This window comes from Garra rufa, chromosome 5, assembly GCF_049309525.1.
Source record: "Garra rufa chromosome 5, GarRuf1.0, whole genome shotgun sequence".
NCBI lineage: Eukaryota > Metazoa > Chordata > Actinopteri > Cypriniformes > Cyprinidae > Garra > Garra rufa.
Window position 1 is genome coordinate 35,236,142 of NC_133365.1, and position 16,439 is coordinate 35,252,580.

The 16,439-nt window shown below is 35.1% G+C and overlaps 2 protein-coding genes across 2 annotated transcripts; both read left to right on the forward strand.

The window, feature by feature from the left end:
• The first annotated feature begins 432 nt into the window (after positions 1-432).
• On the forward strand, positions 433-5,307 carry LOC141335305 (ectonucleoside triphosphate diphosphohydrolase 2-like). Its single transcript, XM_073840730.1, has 9 exons — positions 433-900; positions 1,316-1,433; positions 1,977-2,127; positions 3,178-3,337; positions 3,453-3,680; positions 3,788-4,051; positions 4,432-4,551; positions 4,639-4,773; positions 4,864-5,307. Exons 1-9 carry the CDS (start codon positions 793-795, stop codon positions 5,065-5,067), a joined length of 1,488 nt encoding a protein of 495 aa, XP_073696831.1. The 5' UTR covers positions 433-792; the 3' UTR covers positions 5,068-5,307.
• A 1,754-nt stretch (positions 5,308-7,061) lies between these two features.
• Positions 7,062-15,378, forward strand: nelfb (negative elongation factor complex member B). The gene is made up of 13 exons (XM_073841122.1): positions 7,062-7,289; positions 8,680-8,840; positions 8,925-9,024; positions 9,186-9,416; positions 9,543-9,728; positions 9,983-10,095; positions 10,197-10,299; positions 12,215-12,310; positions 12,403-12,545; positions 12,639-12,745; positions 12,837-12,978; positions 13,136-13,244; positions 14,860-15,378. Exons 1-13 carry the CDS (start codon positions 7,188-7,190, stop codon positions 15,043-15,045), a joined length of 1,779 nt encoding a protein of 592 aa, XP_073697223.1. The 5' UTR covers positions 7,062-7,187; the 3' UTR covers positions 15,046-15,378.
• The last annotated feature ends 1,061 nt before the right edge of the window (positions 15,379-16,439 follow it).

The window sequence follows — 16,439 nt, forward strand, 5'->3', positions numbered from 1 at the left end:
GCTGATTTTAGCTGGGGTTTTTTCAGCAGGGACTTTATAGGATCCTGTATTTTAGGTAGCAAATATGAAGATCCTCAGAGAAATAGTGAAACATCTCAGAAATCTCTGTCACAACAGCCAAGACATTTCTTTTTTTGTCAAGTTAGTCACTCTTACATATATCTATTAGAGTTGTGTGAAAACCCACTGGCCTCAGTGATGGAATCTTACAGAGTCGCAGAATGTGTTTTATGTGAAAAGCAATCACTGAGTATGTTCAATTAGTTTATATGGTTCCTTTATAATAATAATAGGCAACACATAGGCAAACGTTTTGTTTGCTCTAATGCCACCTAGTGTCAGTTGATGTCTGTTTGCATGCCTAAGAGATTTTGTGTGTCTGTACTTCGTCATCTGTGACATCCAGACCTTTTTAGGGCACAGAATAGACCCTTAAAAGTTTACTTTTACTACTTGTACTGTATCTTTTTCCAGCGCTGCACTAGTGGTGTGGACCATTTAAAAGCCCTTACTGAGTTACCGAAGATAAATATCAGAACACATGCACAGGTTAAACATTTAGTATAAAGTCAGCAGTAAAAAGAAATCCACACTTCGACAGTGAGCCATTTCATATAAATATAAAAATAACTTTAGTTGTTGATAAAGATGATACGGTTTGCATGACAAAGCAGGTCTGACAGGTTGGTTTACTTCAGTGTTAACGTGTCAGAGTCAGTAGATTCGGCTACAGTCGACTGTTGTCGATCAGCAAATGTCGCTGTTTTTTTGTTTTGTTTACAGTAGATTACAATGCAACTGCAAGTATGTACCGCAATTGCAGCTCTGTTTATTTCATTTATAGGCATCCTTTTGCTCGTCATCAACACTGAAGATGTCAAAGGACCAGCACAACTCATGGTAATGACACTTTTGTTGTTCCAAAGTGAAATGGCCTACAAAACTGATGAAGACGACACGAGACTGTCCAAGCAGAGAACTTTAGATTAGATTTGATTGTAGAAAATGTGTCGAGAGGAAGATGAATCTCTTTCTGGCATGTGGCAGGCAGCCATTAATTCTCAACTGCCAGTTTTAATGACAGTCCAACTGGCTGGTGTTGAATCATGATTGAATTGCTCCTGCCGTCATGAACAGTTCAGAAACAGATTATTGTAAAAACCTCTTTTTAAATACAATAGTAATACATTTTTTTTGTTATAAATGCATGCAAAAAGTCAAATATGAGTGTCATCATTAAATAAACAATGACAAGTCTGTGAATAGGTTTTTTAGCCCTAGCTTTGATTTTGGCTTCTGTTGTGTTTGTTCTCAGTATGGAATAGTCCTGGATGCTGGATCCTCTCATACTTCTATGTTCATCTACAAATGGCCAGCAGACAAGCAGAATGGTACCGGCATAGTCAGTCAACACAGCGAGTGTCATGTGAAGGGTGAGTAGATAAGTGTAGTGTAACAAATAGTGTGAAACATGTCTATGACCCAGTTTCACAAACAGGGCTTACTTTAAGCCAGGACTAAGCCTTAGGTAGCTTTTATAAAAATGCTTTAGAAAAAAACATTACAAGTGTGCATCCTGAGACCATATTTTAAGATATGTCAGAGCAACATTTTCAGTTGAGACAGCTCAAACATGCATTTTAGTCTGGGACTAGCCTTAAGCCTTGTCTGTGAAACTCGAGAATTACAAATCAGAATTTTATAACCCCCCCCCCCCCCAATCCTGAATTTGTTTTTGCCTTTTACCTCATTGTTATGGTTCTGTTATTATTATTTGGACATTGCTTCAGGTTAACACATCTGCATAAATGTAAATTAGATAAAAGACCTTTTTTTTACTAGCTTGCATTATGTGCTTGCCCCATTTTCTCGGTTTTTGCCACTGATTTCCTGACACCTCTCTGCTGTTTCACACTTATCATTCAGTTACATTTTTAAACTTTTTATGTATTTATTTTGACTTCTTTCCTATCCAGGAGGAGGGATCTCCAGTTATGCAGGTAAAAAAGGAGGAGCAGCCAGTAGTCTTGAGGAATGCATGGAAAAAGCCAAGCAGCAGATCCCAAAATCTAGACACAATCTCACCCCTTTGTATCTTGGAGCCACAGGGGGCATGAGACTACTGAAGTGAGTATGAAAGGTGTTCAAATTATGAATATACAGTTGAAGTCAAAAGTTTTCATACAACTTGCAGAATCTGCAAAATGCTAATTATTCGACAAAAATAAGAGGGATCATACAAAATGCATGTTATTTTTTATTTTTTATTATTGTACCTGAATAAGATATTTCACATAAAAGACATTTGCATATAGTCCACAAGAGAAAATAATAGTTAAATTTATAAAAATGTCCCTGTTTAAAAGTTTACTTACAGTTGATTCTTAATACTGTGTTGTTGCCTGAATGATCCACAGCTATGTTTTTGGTTGTTTTTTTTAGTGATAGTTGTTCATGAGTCCCTTGTTTGTCCTGAACAGTTAAACTGCCCACTGTTTTTCAGAAAAGTCCTTCAGGTCCCACAGATTCTTTGGTTTTTCAGCACTTTTATGTATTTGAACCCTTTCCAACAATGACTGTATGATTTTGACATCCATCTTTTCACACTGAGGACAACTGAGGGACTCGTACGACTATTACAGAAGGTTTAAAAGCTCACTGATTTTGTCTTTTGGGAAACATGGAATTGATATTTAGGAAAAATAAGAAAAATGTACACATCTTTATTCTGTTCAAAAGTTTACACCCCTGGCTCTTAATGCATCGTGTTTCCTTCTGAAGCATCAGTGAGTGCTTGAACCTTCTGTAATAATTGAATATGAGTCCCTCAGTGTGAAAAGATGGATCTCAAAATCATACAGGGTTCAAATACACAAAAATGCTGAAAAACCACAGAATTTGTGGCACCTGAAGGATTTTTCTGAAGAACAGCAGGCAGTTTAATTGTTCAGGACAAACAAGGGACTCATGGGTTATTTTTATAAATTCAACTATTATTTTTTCTTGTGGACTATATCTAAATATCTTTTATGTGAAATATTTTTTCAGGTCAGTGCTAAATAAACAAGAACATGTTTCACATCACATGTTTATACACTGGAAAGGATTGTGCTGAATAGAGGAATGCTACACAATAAATCACGGATAACAAATATATGTTTGTGTCATTTCACACAGTATTTCTAAACCCAAAGAGTCAGATGAGGTTTTGAAGGAAGTGGCAGACAAACTGAAGACCTACCCGTTCTGCTTCAAAGGGGCCACCATCTTAAGCGGAAAAGAGGAGGGAGCTTATGGATGGATCACAGTCAATTACCTACTTGAGAAATTTATTAAGGTAAGGGCTAAAGTTTTGTTTTGATATACAAAAAAAAAAAAAACATTTCAGAGACTAATTTATAGATAAAGCCTCTTGACTGTATACTGTGTACCCTGTCTCTGTATTTCTCTAGTATGGTTTTGTGGGTCAGTGGCTGTCTCCAGGCAAAGACACGGCTGGTGCGCTAGACTTGGGTGGAGCTTCTACTCAGATAACCTTTGAAACGGCACAACCGGTGGAGAACAAGGACAATCTGATGAAACTGCGGCTGTATGGACGAGACTATCAGATTTACACTCAGAGCTTTCTGTGTTTTGGGAGACAGCAGGTGTTACTGAGACTGCTGGCACTTCTGATGACGGTTAAGTGCAAATCTTTAGTCTAAATGATCATCAGACAAGCTGATGAACTGATCTGATGGTATTTAGAGTATAATATCTGATGTTTCTCTTTCTTTGTGTCTTATAGACTCAAGGTTCAGACAGCTCCATAGTTCACCCCTGCTATCCTGCAGGTTACAGTAACTCCATAAAGCGGAGCAGTGTGTTTGATACTCCATGCATTAAAAGACAAACTCCATTTAAACCTGATGATGACCTGCAAATCAAAGGCACCGGAAACTACAATCAATGCCTGGGAAACATTTCTCATCTATTTTCTTTTGACAGCTGTTCTTATTCCAAATGCTCCTTTGATGGAGTCTTTCAGCCCAACGTTACTGGAAACTTTATGGTATGAGTTTCTAGAGTGCTTAATATGGCACTTTGAAACATTTTCATGCATGTAAAACCTTTTAATGCCATAAAAATAACAAAACCAAATGATGTTTGGTTCTGTTCTGTGAGTGTACGATTACAGAATGAATGGCAGTTCTTTTTTGTGAATCGCAAACAAACAGCGAAGCCTGTAGTTTGATTCCCTATATTAATGACTACTGAGTCAGTTCTTCTCAGTGAATCAAACACTGCAAACTGCATTGTCTCTAGATTATAAATATCCCCAGATATCTCTTTAATGTGTTTGTTGTGATAATCCTATCATCTAACCACTTTGTACATGTCAATAATGTGATAAGGCCTACTGTAGCTAATTTCTTTCTTTATTCGGCACAGGCGTTTTCTGCTTTTTTCTACACTCATTCGTTCATCCAGAAAGCTGCAGGGATCACCATTACGTCTCCAGCAGATTTAGAAGACGCTGTCCGAGTCGTCTGCAACATGAGCTTTCAGGAGGTAAATTTAATTTGTAATTAAACTTAAATGTGATTCAATTTTAAATATTTCCCCAGGCAATATCTCTTCTAACTCCCTCTTTCTCAGATGCAAAATAAGTTTCCTGATGAAGGGGACCATTTGAGGGATTATTGTGCCGATTCCATCCTTCTGCAGGTGCTCCTGATCAATGGATATGGCTTCGATGATCTCTCCTTCCCACAAGTCTCCTTTAAGGAGAAAGTAAGCCCTCAGGCTCTATATGCTCTATATTTTAAGCTATAGTTATCATATCCCATCAAGCTGATGTCAACTTATTACTTTGGTTTGCAGGCTGAAGACAATGCTGTCGGCTGGTCCCTTGGCTACATGCTAAGTTTAAGCAACTTGCTGCCTGCTGAAAATGTGTTTGTGAGGAAAACACTGCGCCCGGATGCCTGGCGTGCTGCCGTCTTCCTCTTTTCAGTCCTTCTTATTGCATCTGTGTTTTTTCTGCTGCGAAACTACCAAAAGACTGCTACTAAATTATTTTGTTGATCATTATGCACTAAAGAGTTTTTCAGTCCTTAAAGGATAAGCAATAAGTATATGTAGTATGAAAACCCTGCTAAAAAAAAACAATAGACACTATCACCAAATTTGTAATGGTTTTACTAGTTATAATGGGACTTGTATTGATCTTGATGGAAACTGTCATGGACCCTGTTATTCTTAACTGGTAATTGGTCACCTTCTATTGGTGGCTTGTTAAAACCAATAAATCCTAATGCAATGGAATTGTCCCAAAACACACTAGAGGAAACCATTTTTAATGGTTTTAAAGGAGAAGTTCACTTCCAAAACAAAAATGTAAAGATAATTTACTCACCCCCTTGTCATCCAAAATGTCCATGGCTTTTTTTCTTCTGTCGTAAAGATGTATGCATGCATTAATGTTTTTTGAGGAAAACATTTCAGAATTTCTCTCCATATAGTCTACTTCAGGGATCATCAAATCTGGACCTCGAGATCCATTTTCCTGCAGAGTTTAGCTCTTACCCTAATCAAACACACCTGAGCATGCTAATCAAGGTCTTCAGGATCATTAGAGAATAACAGGTAGGTGAGTGTGATCAGGGTTGGAGCTAAACTCTGCAGCGCATTGGACCTCCAGGGTAAGATTTGGGGAACCCTGGTCTACTTCTATGTTGACCCTGAGGTTTAACTTCCAAAATTTAAAATGCAGTTTAAAGTTGATGGTTTGTAATGTTTGTAATGGTATTTGTAGTGGAAATCATTCAAATTTCTGTTATGGTTTTAGCACGGAATTAATCTATTGAATTGAATTTTTTTTTAAATGTCAGATTGTTTATGTGTCTTGTAATTTGCTGTAAAATTGATTTGGAAGTCATTCATCAAGTCTTTAAACAGCTAAAACATTGTTTCATTTATTTAATACACTGAACACATTTAGCTAATACTGTGTGATTTTGTAAAAACGGGCCAGAAAAATAGAACCGTGTGCAACATTTCAGAAATCCTATCTGGTCTTTAAACTCTTGCTTAACTTCCACCTCTTAATGAAAATGTATAACCAGGAAATATTTCTTTTTTTAGCCATTCATTGTTGCATAAACTTCTTAGTTTCTGATCCTCAATCAGCTGAACAGAGGAGCTTGTTGTGTGTGGGCCTGCAAATCATGACCTCTTTGTACTATGTACAATCCTTGTTTATTGTTCATTATACATTTTTATGAATATTTATTTCATATTTCATTTTATTTTGCTTAAGAGTCAGAGATTTACTAAACTCTGGAATTGTTATAAAAAAATGTGTATCATCGAAAAGGTCATGCTGACCCTTTTTTCAATTTAAGGGGGTCAAAAACTACCCAAAACGAACTTTTCCATGTTGTTTGAACATTAATGTGTGTTGGCAGTTAGTGTACACAACCACCCTACAATGATAAATATACACCCAGTGGTATTGTTTTAATCTTTAAAAGTAATATCCCCTTTTTAAAATCAGGTTATTCTCAGCTTCTTGTCGTTGTGACTCAACACAGTTGATTGACATGAGCGCCATACTTTAGAGCAGCAGAAGTTAGTATAAGGGTTTTTTATGCATCTTTGCTAATGGATTTTCATAATAATGTGCTTGTTGGCAAGTTTCGACGATAAACAGTTAAATGCAGCTAAAGTAAACATCACAGCTCGTAATCCTTCAGCAGAGAGGGGCGGGGCGAGCAGGGCTCATTTGCATTTAAAGTGCCCATGCCATAAAATGAGCTGATATTTTGCAGATCAGATTTTTACAAGATAAAAGGGTGTTATTTTACAGTACTAATTTAAATGTTTTTGACAATAAATAATATTGGTATTTAATTAAAAGAGCATTGTAGTAGGCACATGTACAGCGCAATACTAAAGAATTGTGGGCATTTTAAAGCTTGACCGGCTAACGTGACGCCTAAACCCCAGCTAGGATCATTTCTGAGGCGGAACCTTTTACGATGTATCAGAAACAAGAGTCTGTTGACGAGGTTGCACAGTTAGGAAGTGTGCGCATACAGATATCAACGAACAATGCAAATCTAGCCAACATCTGCTGTATTTCTGCTGTCAGTGCATTGCATTTTGTTTTGGTAGTGCAGTTAAAATAGAGGCAGCCACTCAAAATGTTCGCAGGGTTACCGGAGCTGGGAATCTCCAATGGAGAAGATTTGAAAGAAACTCTCACCAACTGTACAGAACCCCTGAAAGCCATCGACCAGTTTCAGGTTAGAGCTTAATGCACTTGGATGTGTGCCTCTTAGTCTAAAACAGTCACAGCCTTCAAATGTTTTGCATGCAGCAGTCATCTTCATTGATTATAATGGGAGGGATTTACTTTCTGGCATCGCTTGCAGTGGAGCGTGACTTGTCATGACAGCCTGCAACAAGCCGTTTAAAACTACTATCTGTTACGTTACTATTACTGATTTTAATTACTGTTAAGTAATCAAATATTCTCATTTCTAGTGTCTAATAGTAGCTTTCCTGATTACTAATAACTAAGAAGTTAGTAATAGTACCTAATGAGTAAGTTACTCTTGTGAAAAAGAAGAGCGCCTAATTGTATTTTATTAAATATTAAAGTAAATGTGTAGTTGAAACCTTAAATGTAAGTTTAAAAACTGTACTAGCAGGTAGTATAATATTAAAAGCCATTTAAGTGTACTTACAGTACACATTACTGACTATATTTCTTAATTGCACTTATAAATTGTCAACTATGTTTTAAATATGTCAGAAATGTTTAAAATGCTTTCAAAATGTTTTTAATAATCTTTTGTTATGCTTTAAAGAAATACACTTAATTTCATGTGTTATCTAACATACTAAAGTACTTGATTATAATTCACCTGTAGTGCGTTATTTGGTATTACATTTAGTATAATTTGTTATATTCTACTTGTGCTAAATTGCAACTTCATTACAAATGTGTAATTACAAATATATTTAAATATGTGACAAATGAAATGAAAGTATGGTTGTCACCCTGGACCAAAACATAATTTAAAAAGTTAAATAAATAAGCTTTCCACTAATGTATGGTTTGTTAGGATAGGACAATATTTGGCCGAGAAAACCTGGAATCTGAGGGTACAAAAAAATCAAATTATTAAGAAAATGCCTCTAAATTTGTCCAAATGAAGTTCTTAGCATGCATATTACTAATCAAAAGTTACGTTTTAATATATTTACGGTAGGAAATTTACAAACTATATTCATGGAACATGATCTTAATATCCTAATGATTTTTAGCATAAAAGAAAAATTGATTAAAAAAAAAAAAACAATGTATTTTTGGCTATTGCTACAAATATACCCATGCTACTTAAGACTGGTTTTGTTGGCCAGGGTCACATTTTAGTTTATTATAAATGCCTGTCAGTATTTCACAGACACTAACAGTAATTAGGTATATTTTTATATGTAAATAATATGTCCTAATTCTACTTTGTTTAGTGAAAAAATACTAATTGCAGTTGCATTGCAATTAAGTGTCTGAAAATAGGTATATACTTTAAATATGTATTATTTCCATAAATAGTACTTTTTCTTAAAGTATGCTCATGTTGTGTACATCTTCCTGTGTTTTTATTACAACTGTATTGTCGTTCACAGATGGAAAATGGCATATTGTTGCCAACCCTACAGTCTGCATTGCCTTTCCTGGACCTTCACGGGACTCCCCGGCTGGAGTTTCATCAGTCAGTCTTTGATGAACTTCGAGAAAAGCTGATGGAGCGTGTTGCCACGATTGCAGAGGGCAAGGATGAAGACAGGTTAATGAAAAGTTTGATTTCTGAATTTTTTATGCAGAGCAGCAGACCATAAATCATACAAATGCATCCCCTAAATTCACACAGATACGTAAAGCTGGAAGAACTTCTTGAGAAAAGCTTCCCATTGGTGAAGATGCCTTCCATACAGCCAATTGTCATGCAAGTGCTGAAACATCTGCCAAAGGTTTGAATGTGTTCTGTGCAATGACCTGTTACTATGGTGGTTAGGTGTTAGATATTTTTTTATGGTAGCACAGTAATACAGACTAATTTCAAACCTTATTTTGCACAACATTATGGCTATTATAACAGTGCTTTTAGTATAACGGTGACACTTTCATGCAGGTACCTGAGAAGAAGCTGAAGCAGGTGATGGCTGATAAAGAGCTGTACAAAGTCTGTGCAGTGGAAGTGAAACGGCAGATTTGGCAAGACAATCAGGCTCTTTTTGGGGACGAGGTGTCTCCACTATTGAAACAGTATATTGTGGAGAAGGAGGCGGCTCTTTTTAGCAGTGACCTTTCTATCCTTCACAACTTTTTTAGTCCTTCACCCAAAACACGACGACAGGGTGAGGTAAGTGCCATGTGTTTTGTTTCTTACACTACTGGAATCTAACAAACTTGGATTTTTGATGATTATATTACAGTGAAATAACAAACAACTTCACATCGTGATTATTATTTTTTTGATTTTCATCAGGTGGTGTTAAAGCTGACGCAGATGATTGGTAAGAATGTGAAGCTCTATGATATGGTACTACAGTTCTTGCGGACGCTGTTCCTGCGCACACGGAACGTACACTACTGCACTCTGCGAGCTGAGCTGCTCATGTCCCTCCATGACCTCGACATCAGTGAGATCTGTTCAGTCGACCCCTGTCACAAGGTGTGAAACCAGTTTCCTGTCTGTACTAGTCAGCACACTGCAACTTCATGATTATTGAGCACCATTTGTAGCCGCCTTCCATTTATCATGTTTATACAAAATAACTGTTACAGAAAAGTACAGGAACTGAACACTTTCTGGAAGTCAGACCTTGTAGTAATGTTTTGATTATTTATTAATTAAAGCGATCAAAAATGGTTTGGAACCATTGCAGTGTGATCAAAACGTTTAGCTTTGCTCTTCTCTTTTTGCAGTTTTCTTGGTGTTTGGATGCCTGCATCAGGGAAAAGTTTGTGGATGCTAAACGGGCTCGAGAGTTACAAGGCTTCTTGGATGGGGTGAAGAAAGGGCAGGAACAAGTGTTAGGGTACAAGAGTCACATATCCATTCAGACATGAGGTAGCATTAGCATATAATAAACCCATAAAACTTAAAAAATGTAACACTCTTTGTCTCTGTTTTTCACAGTGACCTCTCTATGATCCTCTGTGACCCATTTGCCTGTAACACACTAGTGTTGAGTACCGTGAGGAACCTTCAGGAGCTGTTGAGCCAGGATGCCCTGCCCAGAGTAAGAACTAAAGCTTCATAGTTGGTTTTAGATCATAGTAGATGTCTTCTGTGTTCTTATTATTAACTAAAACTATTAAAAAGAGTTTTTGGTAAAATATAAATATTGGATGAAAAACTTAAGCTTAGTTCAAATTAAAAATGTTCCCTTGTTTAAGTACAAAATTTGAATTTGAACTTAAAAATGTTGTTTTATTTTAGTGAAGTGATTTGTTTATTTACTTATTTATTTACTATTCATTCTTATCTTTTATAATGTATTACTATTATATTTTGTTTATTTACTTAAACTGAAAATATAAAAATAGAATTACGGGGTGTCTATTTACACTAAGTGCTAGCCCGTCTTGTTAAAGTACGTCTTTTGACGCGACCGAAGCTGGTTCGAATCCCCCTTCTGACAAACTTTTTTTTCTCCCTTTTCAAATCTCATACCATATCAGAAAAGGCATTTATGAATGAAGGAGGACATTGAAAAGTTGAAAATAAAGTATCGGTTAGGTTTAGGGTAGGTGTAGGGAGGGCTTATTGTTGCATTTAATAAATTGAATTAAAAATATAATTTACACTCAGTACGTAATAACTGCATAATGTTTTAATCACTACAATACTGAGGTGCAGATAATTGCATCTATTAGGTATTATAAATATCAGAAAATCCTGCTATTTCAGCGTAGTGTAAAAAGAATCTATAGCTATTTGCACTTAGTGTAAATAGCATCTATCATTAAGAAAATATGCTATTTTCACTTAGTGTAAATAGCATCTAATTGCTATTTGCACTTAATGTAAATAGCATCTCTCGCCAAAAAATATGCTATTTTCACTTAGTCTAAATAGCCGCTGCCTAAAAGTTATTTTTAAAAATGTCAATACATTCAATAAAAATGTTATACAATACTAGGATAAAATGAATCTAAATAGAAATATTTAAAAAAGCACATAAAATTACTAAAACTTAAACTGAAAATATAAAAATAAAATTATTTATAAAAAATATCAATACATTCAATAAAGATGTTATACAATAGTAGAATAACATAAATCTAAACAGAAATATAAAAAAATAAAGCACAAAAATTACTAAAACTTACACTGAAAATATAAAGAATAAAATACAAGAATAAAAATAAATCTAAATAGAAATATAGAAATAGAAAAAAAAATACATAACAAAATTACTAAAATGTAAACTGAATATGTAAAAATAAAAGTTATTTAAAAAAATCTATACATTCAATAAAGATGTGATACAATACTAGAATAAAAAAATAAATCTAAATAGAAATAAAAAATACTAAAACGTAAACTGAAAATGTAAAATAAAAGTAATTTTTAAAAATATCAGTACATTCAATAACAAGTATACAATACTAGAAATATTTAGAAATAGAGAAATATTTATTAAATAATAATAATAATAATAAAGCACATAAAATTACTAAAACTTAAACTGAAAATATACAAATAAGTTATTTTTAAAATTATCAGTACATTCAATAAAGATGTCGTACACTAGAATAAAAATAAACGACTCACATAAAATTACTACAACTAAAACTTGAACTGAAAATAAAAAAATCAGTTATTTAAAAAAAACATAAATACATTCAATAAAGAGGTTATACAATAATAGAATAAAAGATTTAAAAAAATAAATAAAGACAATAAAATGACTAAAATATTAACTGAAAATATAAAAAGTTATTTTTAAAAATATTAATATATTCAATAAAGATATTATACAATACTAGAATAAAATAAATCTAAACAGAAAGATTAAAAAATAAATCAATAATAAAGCACATAAAATTACAAAAATTTGTGTCAATATCAAATATCAGTGCATACTATAATAGTAAAAATATTACTGCTGTACTAGTCACACTATGAAATCACTCTATGTTCATGTACAGGACAGCCCCGACCTTCTCCTCCTGCTGCGGATGCTTTCTCTTGGCCAGGGTGCTTGGGATATGATTGACAGCCAGGTTTTTAAAGAGCCCCGAATGGTAAGATTAACTCTTGCTATTCTTCAGTACACCATAATAACGTCTGAAATGGGTTTGTACGGTTACTCAAGACTGGTCGTGTTCACCGTCAGGATTTGGAGGTGGTAACACGCTTTCTGCCTGCCATGATGTCAATAGTGGTGGATGACTACACGTTCACCGTGGAGCAGAAACTGCCAAGTGAAGAGAAGACCTCTCTGACGTATCCCACCACCCTGCCTGAAACCTTCTCCAGGTATCTGCACCAGGTATGCTCCTCAGCTCAGTATATTCAGCAAACGCTCAGTTTTTAAAAAAAGGATGGTGTTTTTGTCTTGTCTATATGTAGGTATATACAGGAAAACCGGGTGGCGTGTGAGATCGGACTTTATTATGTGCTTATTATCGCTAAGCAGAGGAATAAAAATGCTTTACAGCGGCTTCTGCCTGCACTGGGTAAGACTCAGATACTGTCAGATACTATAGATTAATAGATCTATACATCAAAGCCTCAGAGACTAATCACTTTGTGTGTGTGTTTGTGCAGTCGATACATATAACGACATGGCGTTTGGAGACATCTTTCTCCATCTTCTCACTGGTCATCTGACTCTGCTCTCTGATGAATTTGGATCAGAGGACTTCTGTAATGCTGTCTTTGATAACTTCCTCCTCACATCTTTCTCTAGGTTTGTATAATCTTTTTTTATAGTGCAAATTGTTATTATAGTGTAAATTATTCAATGCTTGAAAGAAAAATATTCATTAGTAAGATTAAAAATCAATTCTAATACGGTGTCTCAGTTCACTACAGTTCTAGTATGTTTTTCTGTCTTTTATTTGCAGTAAGGAGAATGTTCACAGACACTGTCTTCGTTTGCTAAATCATCTCCATCAGAAGGTGCTGGCGTCCTTCATGGAAACCTTAATGAAGGCGCTTGAACCACCAAAACAGGTATTTTAAAGGAAACAGAATGAATGTGATTTTTACAGTTCCAATGCGAAAGTATTCATATTCATTTTTTCACGTTTTATGTTGGCGCCTTATGTTAAACTGTTTAAAATGAAATCAATCAAAATCAATCTACACTCCATGCACCAACATAACAAAGCAAAAACAGAATTGTCACAACTTCATACATTTATGAAAAATAAAAAAACTGAAATAAGTACATTGCATAAGTATTCATACCCTTAACTCAGTACTTAGCTGATGCACCTTTACAGCCTCAAGTCTTTTTGTGTATGATGCAACAAAATTTGCACGTCAACATTTGGCAATTATCTGCCATTCTTCGCCTCACCTCTTCATCTCTCAAGCTCTTTTAGCTTGGATGGGGTCTGGCAGACATTTTTAGATTTCTCCAGAAATGTTTAATTGGGTTCAAGCAAAGACTCTGGTTAGACCACTCAAGGATATTCTATTGTCTATACGCCACTCTTGCTGTGTGCTTAGGGTCATTGCCCTGTTGGAAGTCTGAGGTTCTGAATGTTCTGGACTGGGTTTTCGTGAAGGCTATCTCTGTATTTGGGTGCATTGAGCTTTCCTTCTACTCTGACAACCCCACAGCATGAGGCTACCACCAGCACACTTTACTTTTGGGATGGTACTCTGCAAGTGATGAGCAGTGCCTGGTTTCCTTCAAACATGATGCTTGGAATTGAGGTTCATCAGACCACAGAATCTTTTTTTCTCAGAGTCTGAGGGTCCTTTAGGTTTTCATGTCTCTTTACTAGAAGATGATTGATTCTTGCCACACCACCATAAAGCCCAGATCGGTGAAGTGCTGCAGTGATGTTTGTCCTTCTGTAAGTTTCTCCCATTTTCACATATGATCATGGAGCTCAACTAGAGTCACCATCAGGTTCTTGGTCACTAGTCTAACCAAAGCCGTTCTCCATCAATTGCTCAGTTTGGCCAGCTCTAGGAAGAGTTGTGGTTCTTCCATTAAGGGTGACGGAGACTACATGCTTCTGTGAACCTTCAATGCAGCAGAACCTTTTCTTCTCCAGATGTGTGGCTTGATGCAGTCCTGTCTCTGAGCTTCACATGCAGTTTTTTTTTTTTTTTTTTTTTACCTCAGGGATTGGTTTTTGCTCTGATATGCATCAGATGCTAGACCTATTATTAAGACGCATGTGCTTTCCAAATAATACCCATTTAATTGATTTTGCCACAGGTTAACTTCACTCGAAATGTATTAACATCTGCAAGCAATATGAATGCTCCTGAGCTAAATTTCAACTGTCCCAGATAAGGGTGTGAATACTTATGCAATGGAATAATTGAAGTTTATTTGTAATAAATTTGCAAAGATTTTTAAAACTTTTTTTTTTTTTTTGGTTTTCCATTATGGTGTATGGAGTGTAGATTAATGTGGGGGAAAATAATTTAAAGCAGCGTAACAAGGCACTGTAGTTTTGTTTTAATGTTGACTTTAAGAGTCGCTAGATGGCACCTTATCCACCTTTGTTCACAGACAATAAAATTATTCTCTGTTCCTCTCTGTACTGATGGTCTTATGCTGACATTTTATAAAGTAACCAAATTTTAACCCATGCTATTACAGAGCAGTGATTCAGTGAAAGAACTGTACACCCTTTTGAAGGAAAAGCTCGAAGCTTCTAAGAAAAGCCCTCCAGAACCAGAGGAAGCCCCTTCTCTGGATCTTGGCCTTCACCCTGTTACTGTGCCCTCCACCCCCTCCACCCCCACAGCCCCCTCTTTGAGAGAGACTGGACAGCCCAGCCACTAGAGAGCAGCAACAACAATCATGTTCACATGGGGATAGACAGTACATCTGATGTCAAAAAGACTGACATGAACGTGTAAAATGGAACAGCAAAGTTTTGTTGTTTTTCTTCAGTTTTTCTTTTATAAAGGTCATTTTAAAAGCCTTTTCCATTTAGCAATTTTGTTAGCTCTTTCTTTTCATTTATATGCTTCTTTTTAAGAAAATGTAGTCTTGTTTGATTGTTGAATGACTTCAAATGTAGTGTCTTATGTACAGCATTTCATGGTTGAATATGTTTTGCTTTGGATTGTGTCAGTGACAAGCCCTAGTGTAAATAAAATAATTGGTTAGAAAGTTTGCAGTTTTTGATTTTGGAGTGTTTAGATGCATGCAGCTTAACTTATTAGATGATTTTTTTTTTTTTGGACAATGCTGTGTCCAGTCCAGACATGGCTGCAAGACACAACACAATCAATCGCCATTCAGAAGATTGGTGGCTTCTCTTTCTGCAAGCAAACTGCTGTCTTACACCTGCAAACAAATTGGTAAGTATTATTGTTATTATTGGTAATAATAATAATAATTTAAAAGAAAATGAACAATGCAAAACACATCTCAGCAATTGATAAAAAATATGGTCTTATACACTTTTTTACATTTTTAACTTCTAAGATGAATTATCTATTGTTACTTGTTGACATCGTCCTTTGGGAAACCACAGTTTTAAGGAGAAAATATTCAGCAATGGTGTTGATTAATGAATTGGCATATGATTTGTTTAAAAGCATATTAAAAAAACCACAGACAAATAAACAACATCAAATTTTCCTGATTTTCACAACAGGGGTACTTTAAAATAATAAGACTAAAAAAGTAGGCAAAACCTGTGGCATGGTCATATTAGGAAAAAGGCCTGAAAGTGTCCGGAATATTTGTACTGTTTTTAAAAACAGAGAAAAAGTCATGAGAAAATTCAACAGTTGAGTTATGCTATAACACAGTTCATCACTTTTTTTTTTTTGTTTCTTTAGAAAATGTAATCTCTCTAAAAGTAATTCAGCAAAATGTTTCCATCACTGATATAATCTTGGTAAATTATGAAATTGTCTCTCAGATATAATCTTGGTTTCTTTAATAAATAATATTTTATCCCACAAGATCTATACGATAAAGACACTCTTTTTTTGGGTGCACTGGTCAATTCTAAGAATTTGGGCTATTTTGTTTCTATAACATATTCTTTCAGACAAGAAAAAACATTCAAAGTACACATCAAAGTATTAATTTTATATCACTTTACCTATTTGCATCTGTATGTTTCAATCACAATAATTCCTGGAGGTCTTTACATAGAGGTTTGTTCACATAACATAAATAATATTTTATTCTTAAAATTATTTCATCAATTATTTATC